The sequence below is a fragment of the Fundulus heteroclitus genome, chromosome 21, assembly GCF_011125445.2.
Source record: "Fundulus heteroclitus isolate FHET01 chromosome 21, MU-UCD_Fhet_4.1, whole genome shotgun sequence".
In the NCBI taxonomy this organism is placed as follows: Eukaryota; Metazoa; Chordata; class Actinopteri; order Cyprinodontiformes; family Fundulidae; genus Fundulus; species Fundulus heteroclitus.
The window spans coordinates 18,580,389-18,597,729 of record NC_046381.1 but is presented as its reverse complement, the minus strand read 5'-3'; the positions used below and the strand labels follow the sequence as shown (position 1 = coordinate 18,597,729).

General features: G+C 41.3%; 1 protein-coding gene across 4 annotated transcripts; it reads right to left on the bottom strand.

Moving 5' to 3' along the window:
• Positions 1-1,308: 1,308 nt before the first annotated feature.
• pdk3a (pyruvate dehydrogenase kinase, isozyme 3a) lies at positions 1,309-15,590 on the bottom strand. 4 transcript variants are annotated; one of them, XM_021316842.2, is made up of 13 exons: positions 15,146-15,590; positions 10,371-10,512; positions 10,197-10,268; positions 8,278-8,462; positions 8,100-8,189; positions 6,324-6,401; positions 6,063-6,139; positions 5,832-5,933; positions 5,623-5,730; positions 5,423-5,536; positions 4,477-4,597; positions 1,983-2,059; positions 1,309-1,849 (listed from the first exon to the last, which is right to left on the bottom strand). In XM_021316842.2, the coding sequence occupies exons 1-12, from the start codon at positions 15,246-15,248 to the stop codon at positions 2,004-2,006; spliced, it is 1,248 nt and encodes a 415-aa protein (XP_021172517.2). In that variant the 5' UTR covers positions 15,249-15,590; the 3' UTR covers positions 1,309-1,849; positions 1,983-2,003. The 4 variants fall into 4 exon arrangements, with proteins under 4 accessions (XP_021172517.2, XP_021172508.2, XP_021172530.2 ...); XM_021316833.2 differs by having other exon boundaries at positions 1,309-2,059; XM_021316855.2 differs by lacking the exon at positions 1,983-2,059 and having other exon boundaries at positions 15,146-15,589.
• Positions 15,591-17,341: the final 1,751 nt, after the last annotated feature.

The window sequence follows — 17,341 nt, the reverse complement described above, 5'->3', positions numbered from 1 at the left end:
TATTCTGATTACTTTTGTCCATGTAAACGCACCTAATGTGACTTTGGAAGGGAAACTAGCCCACAGCATCAAAGGTCCTCCACCGTACTTTTTGCATTTATTTGTCTTGTTTCACAACAAACCCACTAAGAGTCTGACTGAAATGCTTGAGGTTAGTCTCAGTTACAATCCCAACAGAGTTAACTTTGCATGCTTGCTGAAGGGGGACTATTTTCTGACATCATTCCCAAACAACCTGTTGGCAAAAACGTTGTTTGATGGTTTAGTGAACAAACACGTCACTCTTTGTGCAGTAGTTAAGACTATTTCTCTTACCTTCCTCCTCTTAATGCCAGATGGCAAGAATATGGGTCCTCATATATATATATATATATATATATATATATATATATATATATATATATATATATATATATATTTATTTATACCTCAGAGAAACAGAAATTCACAAATTGCTCATTAAAAAAATCCTTGAAACTTTAAGAATAAAAAAAAAATCAAGTTGAGACTAAGGAAACATACGTGGTTGCCATTATTTTAAAGAAATTGTTTGTGACCCCAGTAACTTTACCTATTGAGCACACTGTATAAATGTACTCAAATGCGCAAGGTTGGATTTCTTTTTCTAAATACAGAAGGGTGAGGTCATTCAATTTAATTCAATAAAAACATTTTTTTATTAATCCCAAAGGGAAATTAAATGCTGGTGAACCTGTAGGGGTTTCTTCATCGAGTTGTTGTAGATGGTGATGGCTGCAGGCAGGAAGGATCTCCTGTAGCGGTCTGTCTTAGCAGATCTGGAGAAGCTTCTGACTGAAGACGTCATGGTGCTACAATAAACGTTCTTATTTCGAGGCTTTTAATACGTATTTATCGGGGTTGCCAACCAGGTTGTCTGCATCAGTATCATTCAGTTTTCCAAACGTTCCTTTACTCTTTGGCATAAATGTCTGTTGTCCATAGAAAAACTCTGATGATACTTGAATTATGTAAAAAAAAAACAACTGCTCACCATGTTCCAACTTGCTTAATATTGGTTTACCTCAGGTTTGCTCACCCATACCAGCCCAGTGCAGGTTATCTTCCATCTCATCTAAATTATTACCTTAATGCAATGTAGACAAGAGCAAATGTCCTGTATGCACTACGTGTTAATCTCCATTACATGTAAAAACGTTAAAATTGTCTTTTTTTTTTAAGTCACCATTGTTCCAAAGGCTTAACATGTTAATAAAATGTAGATCAGAATGTATATTAACGTACGTGTCCTTATTTCATCATAGAGTTAGTGTAAAAACAGGACAGATGGACCACACAAGAGTTTTCTTTATTGTTAGGGTTGACAGTTTTTACAGCTGATCTCATGCTGAGTGATGAGATGAAACTATTCTGACTTATTTGTGAATTTTGCATTGTTGGTCTACTTTGCATACAAATATATCATTTAAGCAATTTGTACAGTAGGATGAAAAACACAGTGATCAATCCACACACACTATATATACAGCATACGCATTGGGTTTATTTGCTATATATGTACGAATCTCTGAAATAGATCAAGTAGATGCTTTGATGACAGCAGAGGTTTACAACAACTGAGCTTGAAAATGGAAGATCTACCGTATTTGTTTTGAATGACAAATATTTAACCGCAGGACCGGTCAGAAGGGAGACCAAACATTTACCGCTACTCTATTGCACAGCACTTCTACAGCAGGTGCGTCACTGAGAGCCCCTCAGTTCGACTGGCAGCTTTCAGAGGTATCGGCAGTGGTGAAAAGCGGAGAATCTAGGGGATGTGGAAGCTTGTCCAACACCGAATTCGTCTTTCATTTCACTTCAGATGAAGCTAAAGGGGATGAAAGAAGGAAACCACTTAAGAGTGATGAAACCCCCCAGAATCACCCTTGTTGAAGGGATAGTTAAGGATTGCTGAAGTGGGGTTCTGTTAAAAGGTTAACGGCAGCTAAATCCTTACATACAGCAGATAACTCTTACTGGCTTCATTTTATATAAATACAGGTTGGCTGGTCCCGGAGGCTGAAGCTGAGAAGGGCCAAGGCAAAAGAGACGTATACTGTCTGAAAAACAACTTCAGTGTCAAAAATATACAGCGGTTTAATGCAAACGCTAGTTTATGAGCCTTTTAAAAAATTGTTATGTCTGCATTGGATGGTGATTTACACTTAATGTCTTTTAATGAGGGAAATGGAGGTTGGAGGAGATGCACCACCAATGATCTTCCTGTGTGAAACACGCACTGAGTGGAATTAGTTTTACACTGCTCTAAATTTCTATTAAATAGATAATCACTTTGCATGTTTTGTTTTCAGCATGGGTTTCCCATAGGAACATAACTGGTGGCACGCTGCCACCCATCTACATTTCCTGTATAAATAGTCAGTCTCTGTGTGTATAAACACTGCATGCAAATATTACAATGGCATAAAGTTAATAAAAATGACACCGATATTCATAATGCTTTTGAGACCAGAGTTGTTTTAGAGTGGTTTGACATGTGAATTTCTCCAATGTGAGATCAATAAAGCCTATCTTATCTTATTATCTTATCTTTAGGATGGTAAAAAAAATAAAAAAACACCAAATGAAGAGTTATCTGCTGAGTGTAAGATGTTAGCTGTGTATGACCATCTAAAAAGAACTCTCTAAGTATGAGTCCAAGGCTTGGAAAATGTGAAACTGAAAGACTTTTTTTATGTAGCTTTAAAACTTTTAAATCAGACATCTGAAATTTGACGTACTTGACCGATTTCTGAAATTACTGCATAAAACCATGTTAAAGTATAACTAATATAAATAAAGTGCACTAAACTGTTCCTCAGGGGACTAAAACATAATGGACTTTATTTAGTGCTCTTAGATATCTTTAAAGTCCAGAGTCTTCTCTTCTTTATGCATATTTCGCTCCTACTGCTTCTCCAAGCACTCATCTTTGTATGCCATGTGACTTTTTTTTTTTTTTAATAATGGTACATAAACTAGTCGTTCAAATTATCACTAAAATATCATACAAACCAATCAACCGAGGAAAAAACTGTCAGCTCTCAGGCTGCAACTTCTATTTCACTTATTTAACTCATTGTAAAAAAACAAAACAAAAAACAAAAGTATGTTTGAAATTGACAAATTTTGTTCAAACTCATTCAGAAGACGGTCATTCAAGTGAAACACAAGGCTGACTGGATGACACCAAAAGCTGAGTTAGGATAACAGGTCCAAGCAGTGAGCGTGTTATTTATCCTCCACAGCAGCATGAAATGAAGACGTGCAGAACAGCATCCCCTGCTCAGACGCCACAGGTCCATTCGTTTCCATCAACATCACTATGTTACATCTTGCTGGTGTTGGTAAAGCTACTCAGCGCACGATGCTGGGATGGTGGCGTATCGCATACATGCCTCATTTGGTCCATTTACTAGTCGCCACATCAGGCTTGCAAGCAGGAGTGTCTGAAGAGGATTAGTACTTTTAATTGGTCTGTGGCTGTGTAATCTTTGAGAATAAAGAAAAATAAGTCAAATATATTCTAGCTACTGTTATATATATCACCTCCCTTTAAAATTGTTCAAGTTCCAGTAGAGCCTTGAAGGCAGAGTTCTAAAAACACCAAACATACCTTAAGTTTCCAGAAATAAGGCTTTCTTTCATAAATACAACACAAATGTCCTCACTTTTAGAGCTTTAAATATAAGGTCTACTCTTTGAAACACTGCCTGTTCACTTCTTTTATTCCCTCCAAAAAAAAAAAAGGTGCTATCATTTTCCAACTAATAAATATTTTCAACATTTAACCCTGACTAAATCTTTAAAAAGTGCAATCAAGACAAATGTTTGCCACAGTAATAACAAACTGGCCTAGTGGTGCATTTAATCAAAGGTTTCTCACGAAGTAAAGAAATTAAACCCCCTTTCCTCATTTGCACCGTAACCCATCCCACCCACCCCGACTCAACCTGCGTTTTGAGAGAAAGAAACAGAATAAAAGCCTTTACTGATGCTGAGGAAGAGACTCACTCAGCAGAGCATGGCTTATCAAGCCACAGGGAGCAACCGCTTGGTCGGAAAACTGCATGAGACAAGAGGGAAAGATGGCAGTGATGCGGTGGATTTAACTAGAGGAAATTATGCCACAGAAGCTGTTAAGAGTTTACAGCTGGGGTTAGATACTTTTTTAGGAGGATTTTTGTTGAACTCTGCTCTGAGCCACGACAACAAAAGCTACGCTAAAGAAAGTTATTGCAGTTGGGTGCAGATTTAAATCCAGGTCGCAACACCCTAACAATCCTTTCCACCGGCGGGAATGTAAAACCAAGTCTCATCCTAAGCTAAGCTATTAGCCACGGGCAACATTTTAGCGTTCATGCTCCACACAGAGAGCAGCCATTTTGGCTCCCAGCAGGCGGGTTGCAGAGAAAGCCAAGCAGAGTTATCTGTTGGCTTTGTATGTGGACTTGCTGGCATCACGGGGCTCCTTGCTCGGGTTGCTCCAGTCGTCCGCCTCGGGCGTGGTCTTGTAGTGTCGCCAAGCTGACTTGTTGAACACGGGGAGGCGCTCAAACGACTCACTGGAAAGAGCCTTAAAATGAGAGAAACAAAATAGATTTTCTGGATATGTAAAATGGAATAGCTGTCTGTATGTAAATAAATAAATACAACCGAGAACTAGAAGAGGGAGACGCTTAAGCACAAGCTGAAAATGCCTAATGATGACTTAACTTGACCTAATCCTCAAAGCCGTTAGCACCCAGGCTCTTCAAAAGTTGTCATTTTATTTAAGTGCAAAAAATAAAAGACCACAATGTAGATTTTCTCAGTCCATAATAAAAAGGAAAAGTAACATAACGACTGCTTCATAGTAAGAGCACAAGAAGACTAGCTAAGCTAAGCTAGTAAAAAGGTGACTCTTTCGTTTAAAGTTTGTAATTAGATTATAAAAAACAAAGAGATACAATTTTATACTTTAAAGAAGCAATTAAGCTCATAATATGGCTAAACTATTGAGAAGGAAAAGATTTATGGGAGGTTGATTCTTTATCAAGGAAGGTCTGTTGCAGACCGCCTCGTTTCATAGCCTTCCCCTAGTGGCCACATGAGGTTTTGCATTTAAATTTACTTCATACTTTATGATTATATTTTACATACAGTTTCTATTTGTCATGCAGGCAGACAAGCATCAATACTCCCACTTAAAACCACAACCTGACATTTTGGGCTCAGACAAGCAGCAAACAAGCTCTCAGTTTTGCTCAAAAAGCCAGCAATGCTTTTATTCCCATTTTGTTCATTGGAAAACTCAACTGAAGTTTCTGCACTCTGCTTTTATAACCATGGCATCTTCTGATACATTCATCACAAAGAATACATAGTATTTACTACTGCGTATGTGGCTGAGCTATGTTACCTTCAGATAGATGACAGCATCCGTGCCCACCCCCTCCATGGAGTAGAGCTTCAGGTCCCCCTGGAAGTATCGAGCGTAGAGCCGGGAAATCGGCAAACCGTAACCAAAACCAGCCTGGAGTAGGAAGGAGGGGAGGAAAAAGCTTATAGTTTTGATAAACAATGTTGAATACGGTTCAGATTTTGAGAGTGTGTGTGTACCAGTGGGACGGCTCCTGGCTCCAGGCTGGGTGTCGGGGCAGTGGAGTACATGTAGTTAAAGAGACGGTCTATCTTCCTCAGAGGAACTCCTCCTCCTTTGTCACTGATCTGGAGGAGTTGAGAGATAATGAGGCACGGACAAAAAAAAAAAAAAAAAAAGGTCATCAAATGTCACTAAATATTTCAGTACTGATTCCTGTCTGTCTTACCTTTATTGACAGATCCTCTTTACCCAGAGTGACTCGTGCCTTTACTGGTGGCAGACCTTCGTTGCTGTTTTCATAGAGCTCCACCGTCGCTCTCATCGAGTTCTGCAAACACCCACAAAGTCTATAAATCGAGCTCAGTGGGAGTCTTTTAGAGCAACCCTAGCTGCGCTACGACTAATTACATTTACCGGGCACTGAACTGATCAGATAAAACGGCGCCGCTCTCCTCACCTTGAAGAGCTCGAACAGCATGTGGAACAGATGCGACGGCACGTACACCGCCTGGATGGGCTTTTTCTGAGCTTTCACTGGAAAACATAAAAGAAGGACGTGTTTGCCGCACACAGTGCTGGTTCTTTGGAAGTTAATGACATGGTGAATACCTTGATTACTATGAAGCTAAATTAGGAGTAACAAAACATGTTTTAGTTTAACATCTGTGTGGCAGATTAAAAGGGGCACAAGGTTTAATGCACAAAAGTGCTCTCTTACTGTTAAACTCCTCAATCTTGAGCTCGGGCGCAGCCAAGTAGTACTTCTCACACAACATCTTAGCCGTGTCATAGGCATCTAGAGGAAGAGCAAAAACAAAGAAGAACAGAGCAGATGAACGGCTTTGTCGCTGTTTACACTCATGTTCCTGTTTCAGGTCACTGAGGCGCTCTTCGTCCCATCCCGGTTCGCTCAGAGTGCAGCTTTGATCCTCGCAGCTGAAATGTTTCTGAGAGCCATCAGTGTCTGTGACGGAGGCAGCGGCTAATTTCTCAGAAATTCCCCGCGCTCAGGAAGCGCAGAGATGGTTTAATATGAACTCGGGTCAGGCCGCATTCATAAACACCCGCCGAGAGCAGTCTGAGAAAGAAAAACCCAGACGGACGGAGGCGGCTGTGGCCCAGGTGGCGCTGGGAAAATTGCTTGTGTGGATGGCGGGTAGATCTCCAGCCCCTCAGGCAAGACACAAAGACTTGTAGGTATTTGTGTGGAAATCATAAAGAGATGTAATTAAGAAGAAACCCCACAGAGCAGTTTGACAAACATAGGAAAGGTTAAAAAAAAATAATAATAAAAGCATCAAAAAATATTTGCCTCCTAACCACATAGACTGTTAAATACACAAAGGGAAAAAAAAGCATTTCTGGTAGAAAGATTCCAGTTGTTATGGAGGCCTGGTTATAGACTAAAAATGATAGGAGTTCCCAGTCTTTGATGTATTCAACCAACGGGAGAGAATATTCAATATTTAACCAGCTCGTTACCAGTCAGAGCCGATCAGGAAAAACCAGACTGACTTCCATCTTGCACCGATTAACAGATGCGTAAGTGGAGAATCGACTATTATTCTAGAGGCAGAAAGGATGGGTTCCCGTTTTCAATAAAAGTTATTAGATCCTGTTTGATTGTTTCGAATTACTGCAACAATACCATGATAAGGCGGTATGTCCGTTGAAGGTTATCATACCAGGAGAATCTAATGTAAGATAAGATATGCCTGCCATAAACACAAGGTACAAGCGTAAAGCTTCTGCCCTGCTTGTAAAACGCCTTGGCCCAAACCTCCAGAAAACAACTTTGGAAGAAAGTCAGGAAAGACTTTTACAAGCTGCTACAGGGGTGGGGCTGCACAGAATTTAAAAAAAAAGGAAAAAGGGGGATATTTTACACCTGGTGGAAGCAATAGGTAGCTTTGTTTTCCGCTGAGCTCTTTGTAAAACTACTTTTCTTCCCCGTGATCCGAGTAAAAGCTTGCGTAGTCGCAGTGTTTTAACCAATCAGGAGCTCTGCAGAGTTTTTTTTTTTTTTTTTTTTTACGCATGAGGCCTCTGCGTGTTCTCTACAGCCACATGTGGAAGAAATTTCCAAGAGGTTCTCTACGTTAGCTCGTCTTTGGTGTGCCTTCATGTGCGTTTTCCTGTAAACACCCACAGAATATGATTCTTGGGAGGAAAACAAGAGAACGCTTCGTAAAGAGATGGCAGATTATAACATCATCTCATCAGATTTTACATTTTACATGTAAAGTTTTTGGAAAATATGGGCAGCAATTGACAATAATTAGCAAAAACAAAAATCAGAGCATAAAAAAATGTGCAAAAAGGACAACAAAGGTTAAACCACAAACAACAATGTATTTAAAAAAAGACAATACTACAACTATTGCTTTTTTAATGTAATGTCTCCAACATAGGATGCAATTAAAGCTTTATTTAAGACGATATGCATTTCAAGAAACCGCTAACGGTACAAATCAACGACAGTCCTTGAACTCACCACTAACGACTTCAGCCACGTTGCAGTTGGGGTCGATGCTGCCGATGTGCTTGGGATGGGCGGGGTTGGTGTCGTTACCGAACAGCAGAGCTAAGCACAAACACGCAGGAGAAAGGCAACGTTAGCGGCGGAGACGGACCTAAGGGGCGCTGCAGGCCTACGCCACCCTGAGACCTACTGTGCTGGTTGATGAGCATGCGGAAAGAGATGCGGTTGGTGTAAAAGCGGTCGAGAAAATACTGGATGTTGCTGCTGATGAAGGGGTCGAAGCCAAACTTCTCCTTGTACTCGATGACCCCCTGAGCCATGGTGGGAACAACGTCGTTGTGACGGTTTCGGATGTCGATCAAGATCTCCAGGAAACTGAACAAATGGAGAGGAGATAGAACAAGCCTTCTTCAGCCCTAACTTTTGCAAACCTAATCACATTTTTTTGTAGATTAAAACCAAACTTCTGCATTTTTAACGGGATTTTGTGTGTGCAAAATAAAAAACTCAAAAGGCGTGCTGCGGATTTGTATTTAGCTCCCCTGATTACTTTGTAGAACCAACGTAGCTGCAAGTCTTTTGGGATGTGTCCAATTTTCAAATCTGGAGACTGAGATTTTGTCTCAAGATTGCAACAGATTCTCAGTTAGATTTAGGCCAGGACTTTGTCTGACCCATTTAAACGCATAAAAGATGCTTTCATCAAAAGCAATCATCTGTTAATACTTGCCATCCGACTGGAAGGACAGTAACTCTGACCTGGAAAAATCACCCTCATAGTAAGATCCATCCACCACCATGCCTCACACTAGGGTTTGTGTATTCAGGATGATTGCAGTATTACTTGTCCACTTTGTCTAGTCTTTTGCATGCAAAATTTCCATTTTAGTCTCATCCGGACCAGAGCACCGTCATCTACACGTTTGGTGTTCCCTACATGCCTTGTGGCAAACTGCAGACAGACTCCTAATGGTGTTCTTTCAACAATGGCTTTCTTTTTGCCATTCTTCTATACAAAAAGGTCAGATTTCAGAGTGCATGTCCCATCACAGATCCATCCAACTGAGCTGCGGATTTCTGCAGTAGGGCTCGACAATATAGAAAAAAAAAATCATGTTGATAAAATATAAATCATATTGATCGATATCGATAATTATCAATCAAATCAAATCATATATTTTAAGTGCAGCCCTGGCTGTTTATGCTGTTGCTTAGCAACCTATTTTTAGATACAGAACACACAAAACACTGAAGTTTAAAAAAAAAACAAGAAAAAACATGTGCTCTCTGAACTCTTTGAAGGGGCGGAGCCTTCCTGTATCTGTATCTGTGATTGCTTGGAAGGATTTAATGACTGTAATATTAACCTACATGACTAGAATGCAAAAGGAAAACTTTTCTTCTATTGAACTTTTTATTGACCTTTTCTTTCCCTGTAATCGGTATATATTGTTATTGAATTATCGTCCAGCCCTATTTTGCAGCTCCCCCAAAGTTGACGTGGGCTTCATGGCTATTGCACTTTTTTTTTTTTTTTTACAAATTAAGCAACATCTGAGGAGAATCAGTTGTACTGGATTTCATTCAGTAATAGTCTTTCCATTTCACAGTGATGCACTACTTTGTGTCGATCCGTCACATCTAATCCCAATAGGATCCACTGAAGTGTGTGATAGTAACGGGGCCATGTAGATTATACTCTAATTAGTATAACTGCATGAACTCAGAAACCAATCAGGAGCTTCTGTTTTGTCTTTACCAGATCAGGATCAAGCAAACAAAAAAGAGAAATGGGAGAAGAAGAAAAAACAAACAAGAAAAGGCAAGTTTCAACTTAATGCTTTTCTGCTGAGTCATTGTCAACAAGCCGTTCAGTTCACAATGCAGACGGGCCTATCCCTACTGCTGTGTGGGTTTATCAGTCGTGCGTGGCTGTTTATCAGACGTGATATTGTTATGACATAAACACGCACTCTGTCGCCTACAGTCAGGACAGCTAAATGATGCTTCAGCTGCAACCTCTGAACTCACTGTAACAGAGCTGCAACCGCGCCACGAACTGTTAGTACTTTCTTTAGCTCTGGATCATTAAAGCCGACGTTCACTCACTCATTCAGAGTGTGAGGGTCCTCCGGCTTCCTGTTCTCGAAGTCCAGCAGCTCCACGAAGCTCTGCATGTACCTGAACGGGTTAGACAGAGACCAAAGTCAACAGTTTACGCCCTGCAAATCATAAACTTCACTGTCTGGCACCGACCCAAAAGAACACAAGAGAAGACGTTACCACTTCTGGACCAGCCTGACGGAGGGCTGGCCGAGCAGCTTATCCGGCAGCAGGTTGACCTCTCTCATGGTGTTGGCAAGCCGAACCGGCAGCTCCTTACGCAGGAACATGTAGGATGTTTTCTCACATGCATTCTCTCTGCCTGAAGAGGGGGAGGAAAAAAGATGCATTCATTACGGTTATTTTTAAAAGTGTCCTACAGCCGATTATCGGTTTTAGAGTGTGCAGAGCTTTAGTGCATATTAAAACCTCCCAAAAGTAACAAATCCAAGGACGCTGGATCTAAACGGCCTGGCCATGCTTCCTTTGAGATCCAGGTTTCCAATTATCTGTTGCATAATGCCTGCTTCATGGCTTATTAGGCACACTATCAAGCTTTGACCAATTAACTGACCAATCGCTGCCAAAGTTGGCATTCAGGAGTGACTCCCTAAAGAGACAGAAGCATGGACTGAGAGCATGTAACCAAAGCTGCAAAAGCAGTAACAGAGTGATTGTTTTTAATTCCTGTGAACATAACCTGTTACACCCTTATTATTATTAAACAATGAACCCGTGAAGAAACATAATATGGGCTCTTTAAAAAAAAAAAAAGTTAGACTTTCTGCCTCTTCTTTTGCACTTAAGAGCCTTTCCTGCCACAGTAGAGTGACCCAGTCAAAATCCTTGCGGATAGAAAAATTATATATTCAGCGTAATTCAATGATAAAACACTATATTTCCAAAGGTAGAGGATGCTGAGGTGCTCAGTGAGTCTGTCACTACAGACCTCCAAACTTTATATGGCCTTCAGATTAGCAGAACCAGCATGTAGAGAGTGTCATGGAACGGGTCTCCGTGGACAAGAAGCTGCATCCAGGCCGTACATCAACAGGAGCAATGCCAAGAGTCGGATGCAGTGGCTTAACGCACGCCACTACTGGACTTTAGAGGAGGCAATCTAATGGAGCAGTCTGGGTTTGGCGGTTTCCAGGAGTATAGTACTTGTCTGGATGTATTGTGCCAAGTGTAAAGATTGTTGTGGGGTTGTTTTTCAGGAGCTGGGCTTGGCCCCTTATCTCCATTGAAGAGATTCAAGGGAACGGTATGCTTCAGATTAAGAGATTTTAGACAACTCTGCTGCCAACTTTGTGGAAACAGTTTGGCAATAGTCCCTTCCTCTTCCAACATGACTGTGCACCAGAGCACAAAGCAAGGTCCATAAAGACATGGATCAGAGAGCTTGGTGTGGATGACCTTGACTGGCCTGCACAGAGCCCTGACCTCAACCCAACAGATGACTTAAAACGAATAATGAGCTCCAGGCCTTCTCGTCCAACATTAGTGTCTGACCTCACAAATGCACTTTTCTAAGAGTGCTCATAAATTCCAATAAACACCCCCCAGAACCTTGTGGACAGCCTTCCCAGAAAACTTGAAGCTGTTCTAGATGGAGAATAATGGGTCAACATCATATTGGACAGTACAAATTAAGAATGGGATGTAACATAAGTTAATGTGTGAGTCAAGGCAGGTGATCGAATACGCAGATAAAAGCAGATAAAAGCAGATTTAGGTAAATAGTTATTGGTTTTTTTTAGCATTTCCTGTCCTATGAAGAAAGATCCAACTTTCTCCACAAGACAGGCTAATAGAAATTAGCTTCTGTCTCATATCATATTAATAACCCATTAAAAATGGAGGTCTGTGGTCAGTTTAATAAGTAAAGCTGAAATGGCCACAAGGCTGCACTCATCTTTATTTTAGATGGATCATCAAGGACACTTCATTAGTGAATTTTGTGAAAAACAGTTATTTAATCCACCAAATAAATGAAGCAAAATGTAAGGATTTTTGTAAACATTTTCGATAAAAATTACGCCATTGCTATAAAAATACAACTTTATTCTATCCAGAGGCCAACCAATCAGTTGTTCAGACCAGTCGCTATCCCATATTCATTCAAACACTGAAGGAACAATACTACTGTTAGCCGATTACAATTTCCCTTTGGGGATTATGACAGATTAGGGTTGAATGATATGACCAAAATTTATGTCAGGGTATATTTCTTAATTTCAGTCGATACAATATAATGACAATATCACTATAAACAAAACAAAAGCCTCAGATCGACTGTTAAGAATGACCACAACAGATGCCTGAACAAACTTATGACATTTATTTTGCCATATGAATAAAACTCCTCCAATATAACAATTCATAAAAAATGCTTTAAAAGATAAAACACAAAACTACATAAAACCTGGAGCGTCAGTCAAAAATGCTGTAATCATAGGCTGTAATGTAAACTGAAATATCAGTATCATGTCATATCACATTTGTTGAATAAAGTTATATCGTTATAGTACACTCATCAAGTGATCTTGTATTCCTGGTATGTGGTAAAAATTCAAAAAGGATAGCCCTATATGAACTGCCCCAATGTGCTTTCGCTTTTTGATATGACTTCTAACAATAGCTGTTGCTTCTCTGATTAAAAAAAAAGTGATATCACTTATCACAGAGCAGAAGAAAAGAAAGTGCAAATCCAGGTATACCTTTGAACCTTTAACCCAATATCTAACCCCTGCTATCTATTTGCTCATTCACTCACTCTAGCTTTAACAGATAATGCAAACTGCACTCGGAAATGATACATCTTTGTGGAGATGAGGGGTTAATGTTTAACATGGGAGAGGAAGAAAACATTTCTCCTCCTGCCAAAATATCTTTCGGAAGATCCAGAACACCCTGTGACCCGCGCACTGCACCTTTAACCCGGCTCCATTGTGGCCGACGGTACAGCGCGTCCTCCCCGACCCCACCATCTCGTGTGCGTAAGCAAGGAGTCACGCATCCCAGGGCAAAACTGTGACATCGTAAAAAAAAATATATAAATCTGCTGCTCTCGAGTTACAACCCCGTTCAGTCAGCTAAACGTTTACCCTGCGTCAGCGATATTACTAGATGTGTAAACTACAAGAGTGAGTCATGAAACTAGAAAATTTGTTGCCCTTCCCAGTTGACATGCTCAGTGAGCCTTAAAGCAAATGAATCCCCAATTGCAGCAGAATAACCTCGGCTCACATGAAAAAAAGAAAAAGAGACTCCAATCAGTCCTGTTCTGTGTTGATCTGCCCATATGTTCTGGTTCTTTATTCTGTTTAAAGGATCCAGTGACGACTCAGTCAGATTTCTATTTATATTCTCCTGATATTTCAAATGGTTCATGAAACAAGATCCAAAAAGCCTTTGGAAGAGGAACAGGCCCGCAGCATCACATACCCTCCAACGTGCTATAGAGCAGCCACAAGGTGCTTTTCCACATGTTGCTCCTGTGTTTTAAGCTAAATATACAGTGAGTTTGTTGCTGAAAATCTCAACGTTAAACGTTTCACATTTACGTTCATAATAGTAGGACATAAGGATTTTTTTCCCCACTGGTATCTTTACCAAACAGCCTCGACTGACAATTAGACGCCTCTTGAGACTTAGATCAACATGAAAAGGTTGAGTATGAATTTAAAAACAAAACAAACTGCTTTTGCATTCCACGAGCTGATAATTAGCTGACAAAAAGCTTGTTCCTTTTGGTCCGGTGACACGAACAAGACTCTCGATCTTGTCTCAACAAGTGCCACAAGCTTCCTGTTGCTCAGCTGCAATCCACAGCTGTGGGGACGCATTACATAACAGACACGACGCTGTTTAATCAGACGGATTAAGAAAAGCCTTGAGTGCAGGAGTACGACGAAAGGAAACAACTCTCTTATGTTTTCAAGACTCACCTCTAAATCTGAATAAGGCTCTTTTTTTAAGGCTTTAATAATGGACGAAAAAAAGAATAATGCTGACTTAATTAAGCACTATGACTATTTTCATATTAAAGAAGCGGTTGTTAAGCCTCATTGTGCAACAACAACAACAAGGTGAGTGAAGGTGCTATCCTCTCACCTGCATCCAGAGGTGCTCTCTCTCTCCCTCGTTTTAAATACTTACTGAGGACTGTGCCTTGACTTCCATTCATTTTCAAGCCTTTCTAAGGCCTAACCCCAACTCCTAGCCCCCAAAATGTCTTCACTTCTCTAGTCAAACGCACATAAAATCTTCTCAATCAGCTGCAAGTATACACACACACATCCTTGTTTAATATATAAGGTGAGGACCGTGCCTCTACATCCACAGCCTTCCATGCATTTTCGACCCTTTCTATGCCTATGCCTAACCATGACCCCCACGCTAACCTTTACCATTATAACTTTACTATTATTATTATATACCCAACCCTAACCCAGCTGACATCTTAGTGCTAAACCCTAGCTCAGAAAAAAGTGAGGACCAAAAAGGGTCCTCACTTTACAAGGGACACAAATGTTCTCGCTCAGCTACAACTACAAGTACACATACACACACACACACACACACACACACACACACACACACACACACACACACACTGCACCACTAGCTGTCAGAGGCCCCAAAACAGAAAATGTACATATATCAATGTGAGCTGCCACTAGCCTGCATGCTGCTGCCATGGCTGAGCTCCAGCAGTGGAGGTCCATTCAAATGCCACCTCTTATAATAACCTGGCGAGGCGACGTTTCACTGCAACATGTGGCTCTTATTCTATTAATACCAGGCCGGGCCTTCCCACGGGACCCCTTTACCACCAAAACATCCGAGGACGTCGATGTCAGGCAATGGATAAAAGGCCCCACGCCTGCAGCTGCCATGTCATTATTTTATTCTCCTTTTTTCCTCCCCCCCATTCACCAGGCGACACTCACCAAAATCCAGGAACTGCTTGATGGAGAGCGGGGACGGCGAGAACCGGGAGTAATACTCGATTTTGGGGTTGGCGTTTTTCAGCAGACGCACGAAGAGCCTCATTTTGAAAGTCGGGCGATGCTCGTCTCGTTTATCGGTTTGTTTATTTGTTGTTATTGTTTGTTTGGGATGCGGCGTTTCAGAGTCGGAGAAAACAACAGGACCGCACCATCATTATTATCATCATCATCATGCTCGCCGCCGCCGGTAGCGACGCCAGAAGCTCGGGCGGTGCGTGTCTCTGTGTCGGCGTCCACATTCCCGCAGCCCGCGGTGGACACGGACCCACGGGACGCATCAATGTCAACAAGGCGGCGGACACGGCAGGCTGTCGGCGCGGCTTCCTGGCTCTACATTACTAGACGGTCAGGTCGGCTCCATCGTCAGGCGTAAAGCCGCCGATGACGGAGGAATCCGTTTCCGGTTAGGTTTTTCAAAGTAAAACGCTCCGCGGAGTCCATTCCCTCGAGAAACAGCAACGACGAGCACAAGTAGATGTCATTTAAAAAAGAAAATTACTATCGGAATATTAAAACGTGCAATTATTAGCCAGAGTAATATACAACAACTGTGACACACATGCGTTTCTGGCACTTATGATCATTTTAATCACTCGTAGTGAAATGTAGACCTGCAGGTTATTTTTACACTTCCCTTCCTCAACCTTGCCTTCATTGTACTCACTGAATTGCTGCAATTCTAGCAAATATTTTCTGTAAAATGATCAGGTGAATGGAATCTGGAAAAAAATAAATTACGTTTTTAAAGCATACTTACTCTTTACCTCCCTTTACGACACAAAAATAAGCATCCTCTTCTTTCGGCTTTTCCCTTTCAGGGGTTGCCGTGGAGATCATCTGTCCCCATAGGTTTTGCATCTTTTCTCACACCAACGACCTTCATGTCCTCTTCACTCCATACTTAAATCTCCTCCTGGGTCTCCCTCTAGGCCTCCTGGCTGGCAGACCCCGCCCTGAGCATCCTCCTATCGATGTACTCACTGTTCAAACCAGCTCAGTCTGCCTCCATCTCCAAAACTTCTCACAGGAGCTGTCCCTCTGATGTACTCATTCCTGATCCTATCCATCCCCGCCACTCCCAAAGACATCTTCATCGCTGTACTCAGGCCACTGACTTATTTGTTGGTGTGCTTATGGGGTCACTGTATAGTTGGGAGACACATTTGTGGCCAAGCTTTAAAGGTATACTATGCAACCGGGGTTGATTTTCCAGCGAGGCTCCCCCCAGAGGGCGAAAGTAAAAGTGCACTGTCGTAATGATGCTCAGGTGTTCTGGTTTCTCCTCAAGCCAGGCGCGGTTGTTTTGAGCTTAGCAGACAGGTGAACGCAACGAAAAGTCGAAAAAACGACAGTACAAACAATGAATAACACAGTGAAGGTATGAACATCAAGCTTCCCGCAGCGCTATCTTGGCGAGGCGCCGCGGTAGCGTCTCGCCAACATAAAAAAAAAAAAAATAATAATAATAATAAAACTCGATATACTTGCATGTTTATTTGACGTTAACACGCGGTTCTTTGTTGTTGCTTTCGCGCGTGCATATAGTGAATGGCAGGGCAAAAACACGGAGTTCTCGTAAAGCGAGACTTCTGTGTGTGCGGGCCGTGAGCTCTTGCAATTGCAAGTGCGGTATTTCCCCCACAGACCCCCAGGGCGGCCGAGAAAACCTTTGTTCGACCTGAAATGACTCATTTAATCATCCAAATCGGTATGGAACACATTAATTAACTGAAAAATGTTGCATAGTATGTCTTTAATTTCCTGAGAGATGTTTTGAGATTTTGCTTCAATATTTACACATAATGTTCTTTCCTCATGATCCCAACTTGTGAAATGCACAAGACCCTCCTGGAAAAAATAAATAAAAAATAAAAAAAACAGCACAATGCTTTACTTCTCCATTTTGATGGCCGTCCCCACACCTATAAGTGTCCCCCATTTGCCACCATGTATAACAGTGTTCAATACAGCAAAACACTTCGATTTTAGTTTCATCAGAAACAAGGAAATGTCTCAAAAAGATTAAGGTCCTTGTCTCTGAGGGAATTTGTTAACTCTAATAATGGCTTCTTCTTCACTCAGTGGCCTTTCAGCTATTGCCAGTGCAGGGCTCGTTTCACAGTGGATAAACCAACT

Coding starts and splice junctions, on each gene's coding strand:
- pdk3a (XM_021316833.2), bottom strand. CDS start 15,248: ATGAGGCTCTTCGTGCGTCTGCTGAAAAACGCCAACCCCAAAATCGAG. Junction 5,934..6,062: donor TGCTGTTCGAGCTCTTCAAG/GTGAGGAGAGCG, acceptor GGGTGTTTGCAG/AACTCGATGAGAGCGACGGT. Junction 4,598..5,422: donor ATGCTGTCATCTATCTGAAG/GTAACATAGCTC, acceptor TCTCATTTTAAG/GCTCTTTCCAGTGAGTCGTT.